The 15,191-nt window shown below is 47.4% G+C and overlaps 1 protein-coding gene across 3 annotated transcripts in view; it reads left to right on the top strand.

Annotated features, from left to right (window-relative positions):
* Positions 1–15,191, top strand: part of Smad1 (SMAD family member 1) — a 66,123-nt gene that overhangs the window by 38,814 nt on the left and 12,118 nt on the right. For all 3 annotated transcript variants that reach the window (XM_075976534.1, XM_075976536.1, XM_075976537.1), the window contains 3 exons: positions 4,120–4,377; positions 6,982–7,098; positions 10,378–10,599. In XM_075976534.1, coding sequence (XP_075832649.1) covers positions 4,120–4,377; positions 6,982–7,098; positions 10,378–10,599 — 597 coding nt within the window. The remainder of the gene's footprint in view (positions 1–4,119; positions 4,378–6,981; positions 7,099–10,377; positions 10,600–15,191) is intronic.

Genomic DNA, 15,191 nt, shown 5'->3' with positions numbered 1-15,191 from the left:
ATTCCAGTCTCTACTCTCTGGTGTTTATTCCCGCTGCTCTAGGAAACTAATGCAGACAGTGTCTACAAATCACAGAGCCACAGTAGACGTCAACAGACCTTCGTAGTGCTTCTGTTTCCCCAGTCCTGGGGGTGAAGCTGGGCCCTCATGTATGCTAAGCTATATACCCTTGGCTTTCTCTAACTTTGCACATGTGTGCAGGAGACCACGGAGTCCAGGAGAGGAGCCCTTGGAGATGGAGTTATCCATGTCCAATGTCCATGCTAGGAAGTGGAAGAGCAGTGTGCACTCTTAACCACTGGGCCAGTTTGTTTGTTTGTTTGTTTGTTTTTGAGCAGAGTTTCACTCACTTGTTCACACTGGCCTAGCACTCATTCTGTAGTCCGGACTAACTTTGCACCCTCATCCCCCTGCCTCTACCTCTTATCTGGACTAGCTTTGCACCCTCATCCCCCTGCCTCCACCTCTTGTCTGGATTAGCTTTGCATTCCTATCCCCCTGCCTCCACCTCTTGTCCGGCTCTTCTTATTCTAAAGAGGGCATTTCTGCACCAAGGTACTGCTCTTTACGTTGACCTGTCAGTGTGGTGGCATCTCAGTAAGGACTCAGGAACTTCATTGTTTCCAAAGGCATACAGGGTGGTGGCTAAAGCTATTAGGAAAGAGAAACGTGCAGCTGAACTCTGAGGAGCTGGGCCTGCCAGCCATGGAAACCCCTTTCATTAACACAGTGGTGTGGCCAGGAGGTGGTGGTGCGTGCCTTAAATTCCAGCACTCAGCAGGCAGACGCAGATGACCCCTTTGAGTTCAAGGCCAGCCTGGTCTACAGAATGAGTTCTAGGACAGCTAGGGTTACACAGAGAAACTCTGTCTTGAAAAACCAAAAATAAACACACACAGTTACCAAAATGTAATTAAAAAACATTAACAACAGCAAAACACAGTGGCATGGACACAGACTAGAGCAGAAGAAACTGTCTGAGAACATACAGCATAGACAGGAGACTATAGAAAAGGTAGCAGCTCAGTCTGCAGGACAGAGATGGGCTCTTAATCAGTGGCATTTAAGGTGGCTTGCTAACCAACCATTCAGAAAAAGATGAAGTGAGATACATTCCTCATACCACAAATAAAACGTAAATAAATTGGGAAACTCTGCACAGCCCAGAAGGGTGCAGGGGTGAGCTCTCCCATTTAGCATGGGCATACAAGACTTTCTAACCTCAAATTCATAACACACGGGCGAGAAGAGTGAAGAAACAAGAACCCCGTAGCTGCCCTGTGCGGAGGTTAGAATGAGGGAAATGAACAGAAGGGATGGGAGAGGGATTGTTCTGACCTTCAGAACCGCTTAGTGTTTTCTAGATTTACAAAGAATTGGGGAAGTCAGCACCACCAACAGATAAGCTAGCTCAACGCTGAAGGTGGGAGTCTGACCCAGACAAATTTTGAGCAAATGGAAATGAGTCCAAGTATTTTACACATAAAAATAAATTTAGAAAGAAAATAAATCCCTAGGTGTAGTTCATAAGATGATATGACTATAGTAGTTTTGAAAAAAATTAGTGAATTTAAGGGATTCATGAATATATGGGGACTGGGATAGGCAGGTTGACTCATATCTATAATAATCCCTGTGTAGAAGAAGTGGAGGCAGGGGAACCAGGAGTTCAGAGTCATCTTCAGCTACAAATTTGAGGCTAACCCTAACCTGTCTACATGAGATCCTGTTTTAAAAATTCCAAAAGATAAACACAGATAAATCTATAATAATAAATATAAAATAAAAAAATAAATCTAAAATAATAAATATATAATAGGAAGGCAAATAAAAAGTTGGTGGACATGGGTTGGGCTTAGGGAGAGCACTTGCAAAGCTTTTCTGCTCACGTCCCCGTGTGCACGCACACAACTTAGAACCAGGGCCCCGGGGATGAGGAGGGAGAAGCGAGGCAGAAGCCAGGACACTTTGAAAAGCTGGAGAGAGAAATGCCTCAAGAGTGGCAGCGTGCTTGAAAAGACGAAAAGAGCAAGCAGTGGCCCGTGGTGGGACACGGTGAACCACAAGAATACACAAGAGCAGGAATGTGTCAGCCCATTTCTCAGGAACTCACAGACCCATGTCAGTGGCTGTCATAGACGAGCAGGAGGCGGGAAATGGGGAACCCCTCCTCATGGGAGAATTCTGACGGAAAAGTAAGGACAATAGAAGGAAAGAACCATCCCATCTGAGCAAATGCTGATTCAAGCAAAATCTACATTCAGAGTTGGTGAAGTCTGGTGAGAAGTGGAAGGTTTACTCAGTTGGAGGATTAGCTGTGGATGGTGGGTGAACTGGGCAATAGTCTAACCAAGCAGTCGAAAGGAAGCAGGCATATGTCATTGGCCACTGGGTTTGTACCCAGAGAAGGGCATAATGTCAGCTGCGTAGCATGGTAGCCAAGAATCGCAGGGTTTAACTATAAAGAACTGTTGGGAACCCATGTTGAGAGGCCGTCTGTAAAATCACTCATATGTGATTGCATCAAGGGTTACCATGTCAGTGATGGTTGCCTGTATGTGTGGAACTTAGGCCTGCAGTGTAGCAGTTACTCTTGACCACTGTGGAGTTCAGGGGCACACAGCATCCATCACCTGCTCTCAGAGAACCCCAGGGTGGGGTGGGAAGGGTTTGGAGCAGGAGAAGGGAAGAGGATGAGGAATTTTAATACTTCCCAATCTGTTTTACCAACAGTTCGCAGCTAAGTCAGTGATAATCCATGTGTTCCGAATGCCTTCCAGTAGAAGCACTCACCGTCAGGCAGGAAGAGGGTTCCTGGAAAGCCCCGAAGTCAACTCCATTTCCAATGTCACTGGGCGTTTCTTTAGGGAAATGCACGGGGTCCTGGTCACTGTTCACAGTAGCCAGTTTAAATCACCTTCCTCCTCTTGCTCAGTTTTAATACATGCCGCTTTTCTCTCATTTCGAGACCACAAGACAGGAGGGCTTCGGAAGGTCTTTGCCACTAAGGGGAGCCACCTGGTGACCTTGGAGGAGATCTGGGGCCTACGGGCACTCTCCTGGGTAGGGTTCTATAATCAGCGGTAGGCAGCCCGTTCCTCGAGGGTTGCCATATGGTGGTGGCTCTGCCAGGGTTTTCTGGAGTTAGCTGTGCTGATTTTTCATCACCTCAGGCTCTTGGCTTTCAGCGGGCAACTCTTTTTGTCTGGGTACCGACTCTTTGACCCCCGTCTTGGCGTTTTTAGTTGGCAAATGTAACTAGCTTCTGCGTCCTCCTTGGCCCTCTTGTGTGGTGTCGAGGACCATGGAGAAGTGAGTCCATGCATCCAGATCCTTGCAGAAAGGATGCTTCTAAGTATGGCTGCCAGGACATCCCCGAACATCAGAGGCCACGTCACTAACCTCCTTCTCTGGCCTTTGGATGTCACATGATCACAGTTTACTGCTTTTTATTTTAAAGAAATTAATGTGTTGATTCAAACACTTAATGGTAATAATATCATTTAATACATATTAACTCAGATTTTAGCAGACCTTTAAGCGAGAGTATCGGTGGCAATATGTACATATGTAAACGGAGTGGCCCAGGCTGGACACCAAGCTCCAATCCCTTTGCCTTAGCTGCCCTCCTGAATACTGGAATTGTGGGTGTATGCCACAGTGCCCGTGTGGGGGGGGGGCTTGGAGGGGTGCACATGTAGAGGTCAGACCAGCTTTGTGGAATCTACTCTGACCTTTCACCTTTACCTGAATCCCAGGGATCAAACTCAGGTCTTCCAGCTGTATGACAAACCCTTTTAACCATGAAGCTATCCGGCTAGCTGGTGATGTATAGTGTGAAATATGCTTTAGGGTTTTTGTGAGTAGAAAAATTAAAAATGGAATAAAGCAATTAACTTTAATCTGAAACTGTGTCTTGAGGCTTCCCTGGGTCAGCAGGCCAGCAGGCCAGCAGGCCAGCGGCGCTGCCCGGAGGCTGGGGTCCTGTGATCTAGGCTGTACTCTGGAGCAGAGAGTCACTATCCTTCTGATAGCAGGATGGAGTTCAGGTCATCTGACCTCGCTTACTGTGAGGTAATTATCGATTTTCACCTTTCTCATTTGTCTCTCTGTTCCCAGTCCTGCCTCCCGTACTGGTTCCCAGGCACAGTGAGTATAACCCTCAGCACAGCCTCCTGGCGCAGTTCCGCAACCTGGGACAAAACGAGCCGCACATGCCGCTGAACGCTACGTTTCCAGACTCCTTCCAGCAGCCCAGCAGCCACCCGTTCCCTCACTCGCCCACCAGCAGCTACCCCAACTCTCCAGGCAGCAGCAGCAGCACCTACCCTCACTCACCCACCAGCTCAGACCCGGGCAGCCCTTTCCAGATGCCGGGTAAGAAGGGGTGTTCTGGGACCCTGCCTTGGGGAGATGGTGGGCGTGGCCTGCGGTGTGTGTGGGGGGAACCCTGTGAACCAATGCTTCAGAATATCCGTGTAGCAAGAGGAGCCACACAGCCGCAGAAGAGGATGGCCTGTTTGAGTCCTGCTGTCCCTTCCCGAGACAGCTGCATCCTCCTGAGTGAGTGGCAGGATTGTTCCAGTCCCTGCTCTCCATAAAGAGAGGGGGAAATGTGCTACGCACAGTGCTGCTCCGGGAAGCGGCTTCAGCGAGCGTTTCCGACGCTAAAGAACGCTTGCTGTCAGTGCAGCCGCAGAAGCGCTATTTCCCAAAGGATCACACCCCCCATTTAATTAGATTCATTTAGCCGGTGATGTCATCCCAAGAAACATGTACTTTTAACAACAAGGAATTGCAACAGAAGTGCTGGAGACCATCTGCTTGTTTAACTTAGCAAAGACAAAAGCCAGTTATTTTCCTGTTTTAGTCATAATGGATGGTGTAATAGTTATCAAAACAAGCGATTAATTAGAAGATTGTATTTTTCAAATTACAGGTCAGTAAACAAGCATCTCAAATATTAGTCCCAGATTAAATTTTACTTCAACATCCATGTTTAACCTTCAGAAGTTGACAAGTGACCCATACTTTATTGCTTCTTTTTTTTCTTTTGAAAGGGTTATTTTTCAGCCTGTTTATTATGTTTTTCTGTTTGGGATGAAGATGGGAGGACGATTATTTTAATAACCAAACTTCTAACATCCGGTCTTCCTATCCACCCATTCCCTGGCAAGCCCATTGGGTCTGGTGGACCAGTTAGTAGTGAAAAGGTCCATTTCAGAGGACTTTCGAGCAGGGGCAACCCCAGGTGAGCTCTAGTGAAAGAGTCCAAGTCCATCACTAGAATTTCTTTTTGTCCTTGACTGCCAGGGATTAGTGTACAGCCACCAAGAGGGAAGAGGAAGGGGCTGCTGTGTTCTGGCAGGGACGGTAGAACACCTCAGCAGTAATCTGGCCCCGTGAGCCCTGGTGGTGCCAAGGACTGCGAGTGAGGTTTCACGAGGCCTGTTGGTGTATATTCAGTGGGTTCTGCTGAGAAGAGGCTCTGCCTACACCCCTGGCTTGAGGGATGCAGAATGAACCTCACTGCAGCAAGAGGCTGGAGTGAGAGGAGAGACAGTCTGAGAAGGGCCCAGGAGACTGGCTGGCTCGCTTTTCAGCACCTGGGTCAGACGTGGGAGGAGTTGCCAGGGAGCCCTAAAGGAGCGGAGTTTGTTATTTGGGTTCTACAGTTGCCCCTAAGAATTTATCCAAGCATTCATGGATCCCTCCAGTAAATTTTGTTCTCAAGGCTCTGCTGTGCATGCTGGGTAGACTTACAAACCAATGAGGAACTTGGTTTTCGAGTGCAGGAAAATAATGCCCTGGGTTTCACAGTGAGAAAATGCCCGGCTTGCATTCATGCGTGTGGGTTCAGTAATCATATTTGCTGGAAATTCTTCAGAAGAGTCCAATGTAAATTCTGAAACAGAAGACAGCTGAGATAAGCTGATTTATTGCCTCATATTCTGTTATTGGGGATTTTTAAGCTTGTCATTGCTTAAATGGTTGGAGCAAAGGTAGTCCAAGGAGATTGCTTAAAGTCATGGATAATCAAATCTCAATTAGTGGGTTCTAGCAAGTCCAGAGAGCAGATTCCCTGCCTGTAGGTTTACTGTCGGGCCTGGGGGAGCTCCTTACCAGACCCTATCTGGCATTTTTACACCAGTGAACCCAAACTTGAGGGTTCTCAAAGTCTGCTGCGTGACTGTCTTCGCCAATGCTCTTCTTGGCGGAGTTAAAGTGACTGATCCTAGGTAGGCAGGGAACTCCTAGGACTGACTTAGTTTCTTTCTTCTCACTGAAATATCACTGTAAACAAAGTTTGGGGGTCTGATTGTTTTCAGAAACTCTGCTTTAAGTCCAGTGTCTTTAGCATCTAAGCTTTCTGGGGAGTTGGGGAGAAGGGTAAGGCAGGGCCTGATATAACCAAGGTCGGCCTTGACCTCTCCATCTCCTCCTCCACGTCCTAACTACTAGGACACCAGGCATGTACCACCATGGAGGCCCGTCTTTCGGTAAGGAGGTTGACTCAGTCTGAGTGATTAGTGATCTCAGCACAGGGAGACCCCAGGGGCTCACTGACCGAGCAGCCTAGCCAGCCTGAAGAGCTCGAGGTCACGAGAGACCTTGCTTCCCCACCACACGCCACAAAAAGTGAGGGCCAGCCAAATGGCTCAGTGGGCAAAGGAACTTGCTGCCATTGTGAAAACCTGAATTCAGTCTCTGGAACCCACAGGATGGAAAGACCTGACTCCCCAAGTTGTGCTCTGACCCCCGACATGTTCCTTTCTTCACAATAAGTAAAAGAAGATTTTTTTTTTTTACCTAAGCTATCATCCTCTGACCGCTACATACTTGTGCACACACATGAACAGGCACACACATGAACAGGCACACACATGAACAGGCACACACATGAAAGGGTGTACACACACACAATCTGTCTGAGATGAGAATATATGGCTGAAGCATGTACTTTTCTTTCCCTCTTTGTAGCTGACACCCCTCCGCCTGCCTACCTGCCTCCTGAAGACCCCATGGCCCAGGATGGCTCTCAGCCAATGGACACGAATATGCTGGCACCTTCGCTGCCCTCAGAAGTCAACAGAGGAGGTAACAGGAGTTGCTGCTTACTCCCTTTTTAGAGTTCCTTGTCTGGATGTCTCAATGTTACTTTCACTCATGTAGACCTTAAAATGGCAGCTATTCGAGAGACATGGAAAACAGGTTTGCTGTTGTTGTTTGGAGCCCAGTGGAAAAAATTCTCTAGAACCCATGGAGATCTCGGGATTGAATGCGGTGGTCTCCATTGTCACTGGTCTCTGAAATGGCCTCAGGCAGTATCCTGCCATTTTGTACATTTTGTACAGTTAGGTGAAGTGAGTTTTCAGCATTAGTGGTCAGAAACCCGGTCAGTCAGCTCTGAAGACAACTGAAGATATCTGTATATCCGCCAATGTTGAATATGCAGCCAAGATTCGGTGTTTATGTTAAAAAAAAAAAAGAAAGAAAGCATGTCTATGTCGTTAGCATGCTGATTTGTTCTCACCTTCAGTAAATGGTTAAGCGATATAGGGAGATATATAGATATGTATGTGATATATAATCATATACATTTATATATATACACATATATCAAATGACTATTTAAAACTGTATTTATCTATGATTACCAATAAATATGGTTTTGTGTAGCTGTTTCACATACCTATATACACATGAGGTTGTTAGAGATCTCTTGGGCATGCAGAGATAGTGGGGAGGAAGCGGTTGAGTCCTATTTTACATAACAAATGTCTGTTATTTAGATAGTCACGTGTTCAGGTCTTAGGTAGTTAATAAGGAGATGCGTGCTGCCAGAAGTGTCTGTAATGGGCCAAGAGGAACAGGCCGTCCACAGTAGCACAAAGCAGCCTGCCATGGGTGATCACAGCAGAAATTCATACAGCTGTCTGTGTATCCGAATAGACACGCGTAGCCTCGTCTCTTTTATGGCCCTTAACTGCCACTGAAACAAGTGATGACATTTGTTTCCTTCTTTCTGTACTTGTGCCTAACCTCATTACAAAAAATAAAAAAACAGATGAATGGATAATGAATGAATGAATGACAAGATTTTACCCTTCTCCCTCAAAGCACTTACAAGCAGAACCAAAGTTCATGGTCCCTCTCTGGGAGGAGGGACCGATCTTTACGGTCAGGCCCATTTCAGCCCGGGAGTGACATGGTGGACGGCCCAACCTGCTTCCCTGGTTGAGTAGGCTTCAGGGAGCAAAGAATGAGATCCTAGAATCCCTGTCGGCTCCCAGTCAGTAACCTTTGAAGGAGTCCTCTACATACTGTGTGGAGCACATTGAAGTTACAAGGCAGTGTTCCTGCTGAATTTGTCTGTTTTGTTCTTAACCCCATTTCTCGTGAATGAGAGGTGGCTCGGGCATTACCAGGCTGCTAATGCTTGTTAAGGATTTAAACACTATGCTGCCTGCATGCCAGTGTAGTAACGATGGCAGCATGCCCTGCGCATGTGTGTCCGGAGCACCGAGCACAGGCCCTGCTGCAGACTCTGTTAGTCATCTCGGTCCTTGGGTGATACTGAATGCGTCGCTCTGATGGCGGATCTTGTGGGAAGTCCTGTGTGACCCCAACTGCTCCAAAGATAAGTTTGAAAAATGACGGTAATCTCAAGGAAACTTAGTTGTGATTTTGTTTGGAGTTTCTTTACAGGCGCTCTGTATTTTATGGGTCTTGTTCATCATTAGATGTGGGCAGTCGACATAAAGGAATCTGACTGAGAAGAGCCCCTCTCTGGCCCTCTTTTGGAACTTTTATTTGAGGAGTGAGATACTCTGTAACTGTACTGATGAGATGAGTTCTGTGGCCCCAAATAGAGACTTACTTTTAAGATCTTTTTCCTTTTGAAAAGCTTTAAAAATGTTCCCCCATTTAAATCACCAGTTAAATGAAGCTAATTTAAAAATCACCTGGTATTTTCAAAGGAAAAAACGTTGACTTTTCTGCTGTTGTTACCTGTGATGGTTTTCCCGGTCAGCAAATTACAGCCCATAGACAGACTGATCAGCCCATTTGTTACATATTATCCATGGCTAGGCTTTCTTTTCTTTTTTCTTGTTGTTGTTACAAGGGCAGAATGGAATAGTTGTGATAAAGACCACAAAATCCTTCTGACCTTTTGTAGGAAAAATAATGTGTCCACATGTACACCAGGTGAGTAGCATTTTTGACAATGCCTATAGCTGACAACAGGTCTTCTCTGTGATCGGTGGCACAACCTTCTGAGGTTCAGCACTTGTGAATCACTAAAGCTTTGCTCCTTGAAGAACAGCAGAGTGACAGGGAAGAACTGTGTAGAAGAGAAGGGGATAGGATATTTTCAGCTAACCCACTTAAGTACATAAAGCCAATAACAGGCCGGTTATGTTAAGAACGTGAGAGCCCTCCTTTTCCCACGCGTGGTGGACGTTCTTTCCACCGAGGCCCCGTGAGGCTCAGCTCAGTAATAATGAAGTTGGCAATGGTGTGCTCTGTGTCCCTGGGCTCTCAAAGGCGTGCACAGGAGGCTCGCTGCAGAAAGGCCTCGTTTCCGAGCCTTTTGGTGGAAAGCGTTTAGAAGCGTTTTCTGTTTGGAGATTCATCAGGCTTAAGAGATTGGGCCTAACAAGCTGCATCCTGTCCGTAAAGCTGGGTAGTTTCCATTGTTGGCCCATTCTGGGAAGGGAGAGACAAACACACCTGCTCGGCATGACTTGAAGCAAATAGAAGGAAGTTAGCATGGAGTCTGGATGAGCGAGATATGATTCATTTGGAGGGAATGGCCAGCTGGCACGGTTTCTTCCTGAGCTGTAGTAAAACTGGAGCTGCGGCCATCACTGGCTCTTGTGAAGCCAGGCAGCTTCTTCGGGATAGGGAGATGTTAATTTTCAGTGCTTCGGGAAAGCAGAGATCTCCCGAGGCTTTGCGAAAGGCAGTTCCTTTCTTCCCCAGCCCCGTTGGCACATCTCCGTGCCCCTCCTGTTCTGGTGCCACTTGCTTTATCACTGGTCACTTGTATTCTCATAGGTAGTGTGCCAGCAGGGGCAATTTCTATTATTTCTGTATGCTAATGAGCAAATGATGGGTCGTTAGTATTCTGCAAATGCTGTTACCGGGCTTGCTTAGCTGGTATTTCGGATTTCTGCCAGTCACTGGAGAAGACTGCTCCCCAATTAAAGGGGAATGCCACCCTTACTCAGAAGTTCCTCAGCTCTCATAGAAAATGACCCTTGTGAGCATCATCGCTGCCCCTCCCTGTCTTCATTCCACAGTGCGGTTTCAGGTTGGGGGTGCTCCAGGCACGACCCATGAGCAACAGAGCCTTTTCTTTCCTTCCCGCAGACGTTCAAGCTGTTGCTTATGAAGAACCAAAACACTGGTGCTCTATTGTGTACTATGAGCTCAACAACCGCGTGGGCGAAGCGTTCCACGCGTCCTCCACAAGTGTGCTGGTTGACGGTTTCACCGATCCTTCCAACAATAAGAACCGCTTCTGCCTTGGGCTGCTCTCCAACGTTAACCGGAACTCCACCATTGAGAACACCAGGCGACACATCGGGAAAGGTGAGCCTCGCTTCACCCCCTTGCGCATGTCCATCACTGCTTCCTCTGGAAGCGACTGTCATTCCTGTGGCAAAGGCCAAATGTCCAGATGCTGCTGTTTGAAGCATTTTCCAAATTCATATTATCTGAAAGGAGTTCCAGTCATCGGAGGTTTTCCAGTTCTCACGATATTGATACATATCAGCTGACACTGACTTGTTATTGTGGGGCACTATGCTAGCTTACATTTTGTTATAAGTGAAATATCTTTTATAACAATTTTCACATTGATTGCATGCACATGCATGTGTGCATCTGTGTGTAAGTGCCATGATCAGAGGACAGCTGTGGGAATCAGTTCTCTCCCTCCACCGTGTGGATACTCGGAGTCAAACCCAAGCCAACAGGCTTGGTGGCAAGCACCTCTATCCATCTCGCCATCTCACCATCCCAAATACCTTTTTTGATAGACTTAACTATGTATCAGTGGCAGATTGAAACAGTTCCGTAACGTTTACATGTATTTTTTATATGATTAAGTCAGTGACTGAGTGTGAGGGAAGTGCTCAGGGGTTAAGCTTTCCCTGCGGAGAGGAAACATACAATCAAGAAGGGGTGTGGCATTCCTTGGAAGTGTCCATGTAAAATCATAATTTAATGACATGGCGTGTGTTTATATGCTCTTGTACATATGTCTGCATGCAACCCTATCTATATACCCTCTGAATATGCATGTAGTTTCTACCCTGTCTACTGAGAAAGATACAAAGCAGCAGTAGCATCTGGGGTTCAGATCATTGCTGCTGATATTTCTCCCCACTGAGGGAAACTGTGGCTGCCTCCAAGGCTGGGACAGGTGAGCCTGGCACATCTCACGTGACAGAAAGTGAAGAAAGGCTTCTAAAAATGGTGGTGCCTCTCGGGATTCAACTCCCACCACACAGCTTTGGACAGTTTAAATACTAAAATACAGCTGTCCGTGGCGGGTTTGTTCTGGGGCCCTGAGAAATAAAATCCATGGATGTTCAGCTTCCTCATATAAAACGGTGCAGTGTGTCCTGTCACGTGCACCCCTCCTTATATAAACCGTGTAGTGTGTCCTGTCACGTGCACACCCCTCCTTATATAAACCGTGTAGTGTGTCCTGTCACGTGCACACCCCTCCTTATATAAACCGTGTAGTGTGTCCTGTCACGTGCACACCCCTCCTTATATAAACCGTGTAGTGTGTCCCATCACGTGCACACCTCCTTATATAAACCGTGTAGTGTGTCCTGTCACGTGCACACCCCTTATATAAACCGTGTAGTGTGTCCTGTCACGTGCTCACCTCCTTATATAAACCGTGTAGTGTGTCCCGTCACGTGCACACCCCTCCTTATATAAACCGTGTAGTGTGTCCTGTCACGTGCACACCCCTCCTTATATAAACCGTGTAGTGTGTCCCGTCACGTGCACACCCCTCCTTATATACACTGTGTAGTGTGTCCTGTCACGTGCACACCCCTCCTTATATAAACCGTGTAGTGTGTCCCGTCACGTGCACACCTCCTTATATAAACCGTGTAGTGTGTCCTGTCACGTGCACACCTCCTTATATAAACCGTGTAGTGTGTCCTGTCACGTGCACACCTCCTTATATAAACCGTGTAGTGTGTCCTGTCACGTGCACACCCCTCCTTATATAAACCGTGTAGTGTGTCCTGTCACGTGCACACCCCTCCTTATATAAACCGTGTAGTGTGTCCCATCACGTGCACACCTCCTTATATAAACCGTGTAGTGTGTCCTGTCACGTGCACACCCCTTATATAAACCGTGTAGTGTGTCCTGTCACGTGCTCACCTCCTTATATAAACCGTGTAGTGTGTCCCGTCACGTGCACACCCCTCCTTATATAAACCGTGTAGTGTGTCCTGTCACGTGCACACCTCCTTATATAAACCGTGTAGTGTGTCCTGTCACGTGCACACCCCTCCTTATATAAACCGTGTAGTGTGTCCTGTCACGTGCACACCTCCTTATATAAACCGTGTAGTGTGTCCTGTCACGTGCACACCCCTCCTTATATAAACCGTGTAGTGTGTCCTGTCACGTGCACACCTCCTTATATAAACCGTGTAGTGTGTCCTGTCACGGTCACACCCCTCCTTATATAAACCGTGTAGTGTGTCCTGTCACGTGCACACCTCCTTATATAAACCGTGTAGTGTGTCCTGTCACGTGCACACCTCCTTATATAAACCGTGTAGTGTGTCCTGTCACGTGCACACCCCTCCTTATATAAACCGTGTAGTGTGTCCTGTCACGTGCACACCCCTCCTTATATAATCCGTGTAGTGTGTCCTGTCACGTGCACACCTCCTTATATAAACCGTGTAGTGTGTCCTGTCACGTGCACCCCTCCTTATATAAACCGTGTAGTGTGTCCCGTCACGTGCACACCCCTCCTTATATAAACCGTGTAGTGTGTCCCGTCACGTGCACACCTCCTTATATAAACCGTGTAGTGTGTCCTGTCACGTGCACACCTCCTTATATAAACCGTGTAGTGTGTCCTGTCACGTGCACACCTCCTTATATAAACCGTGTAGTGTGTCCTGTCACGTGCACACCCCTCCTTATATAAACCGTGTAGTGTGTCCCGTCACGTGCACACCCCTCCTTATATAATCCGTGTAGTGTGTCCTGTCACGTGCACACCTCCTTATATAAACCGTGTAGTGTGTCCTGTCACGTGCACACCCCTCCTTATATAAACCGTGTAGTGTGTCCTGTCACGTGCACACCCCTCCTTATATAAACCGTGTAGTGTGTCCCGTCACGTGCACACCCCTCCTTATATAATCCGTGTAGTGTGTCCTGTCACGTGCACACCTCCTTATATAAACCGTGTAGTGTGTCCTGTCACGTGCACACCTCCTTATATAAACCGTGTAGTGTGTCCTGTCACGTGCACACACCTCCTTATATAAACCGTGTAGTGTGTCCCGTCACGTGCACACCTCCTTATATAAACCGTGTAGTGTGTCCCGTCACGTGCACACCTCCTTATATAAACCGTGTAGTGTGTCCTGTCACGTGCACACCTCTCCTTATATAAACCGTGTAGTGTGTCCTGTCACGTGCACACCTCCTTATATAAACCGTGTAGTGTGTCCCGTCACGTGCACACCTCCTTATATAAACCGTGTAGTGTGTCCTGTCACGTGCACCCCTCCTTATATAAACCGTGTAGTGTGTCCTGTCACGTGCACACCTCCTTATATAAACCGTGTAGTGTGTCCTGTCACGTGCACACACCTCCTTATATAAACCGTGTAGTGTGTCCCGTCACGTGCACACCTCCTTATATAAACCGTGTAGTGTGTCCCGTCACGTGCACACCTCCTTATATAAACCGTGTAGTGTGTCCTGTCACGTGCACACCTCTCCTTATATAAACCGTGTAGTGTGTCCTGTCACGTGCACACCTCCTTATATAAACCGTGTAGTGTGTCCCGTCACGTGCACACCTCCTTATATAAACCGTGTAGTGTGTCCTGTCACGTGCACCCCTCCTTATATAAACCGTGTAGTGTGTCCTGTCACGTGCACACCTCCTTATATAAACCGTGTAGTGTGTCCTGTCACGTGCACACCCCTCCTTATATAAACCGTGTAGTGTGTCCTGTCACGTGCACCCCTCCTTATATAAACCGTGTAGTGTGTCCTGTCACGTGCACCCCTCCTTATATAAACCGTGTAGTGTGTCCTGTCACGTGCACACCTCCTTATATAAACCGTGTAGTGTGTCCTGTCACGTGCACACCCCTCCTTATATAAACCGTGTAGTGTGTCCTGTCACGTGCACCCCTCCTTATATAAACCGTGTAGTGTGTCCTGTCACGTGCACCCCTCCTTATATAAACCGTGTAGTGTGTCCTGTCACGTGCACACCTCCTTATATAAACCGTGTAGTGTGTCCTGTCACGTGCACACCTCTCCTTATATAAACCGTGTAGTGTGTCCCGTCACGTGCACACCTCCTTATATAAACCGTGTAGTGTGTCCTGTCACGTGCACCCCTCCTTATATAAACCGTGTAGTGTGTCCCGTCACGTGCACACCTCCTTATATAAACCGTGTAGTGTTCTCTGTCACGTGCACACCCCTCCTTATATAAACCGTGTAGTGTGTCCTGTCACGTGCACACCCCTCCTTATATAAACCGTGTAGTGTGTCCCGTCACGTGCACACCTCCTTATATAAACCGTGTAGTGTTCTCTGTCACGTGCACACCCCTCCTTATATAAACCGTGTAGTGTGTCCTGTCACGTGCACACCCCTCCTTATATAAACCGTGTAGTGTGTCCTGTCACGTGCACACCCCTCCTTATATAAACCGTGTAGTGTGTCCTGTCACGTGCACACCTCCTTATATAAACCGTGTAGTGTGTCCTGTCACGTGCACCCCTCCTTATATAAACCGTGTAGTGTGTCCTGTCACGTGCACACCTCCTTATATAAACCGTGTAGTGTGTCCTGTCACGTGCACACCCCTCCTTATATAAACCGTGTAGTGTGTCCTGTCACGTGCACACCCCTCCTTATATAAACCGTGTAGTGTGTCC

Source organism: Microtus pennsylvanicus, chromosome 6, assembly GCF_037038515.1.
Source record: "Microtus pennsylvanicus isolate mMicPen1 chromosome 6, mMicPen1.hap1, whole genome shotgun sequence".
NCBI lineage: Eukaryota > Metazoa > Chordata > Mammalia > Rodentia > Cricetidae > Microtus > Microtus pennsylvanicus.
This window is presented reverse-complemented; position numbering and strand designations above follow the sequence as displayed.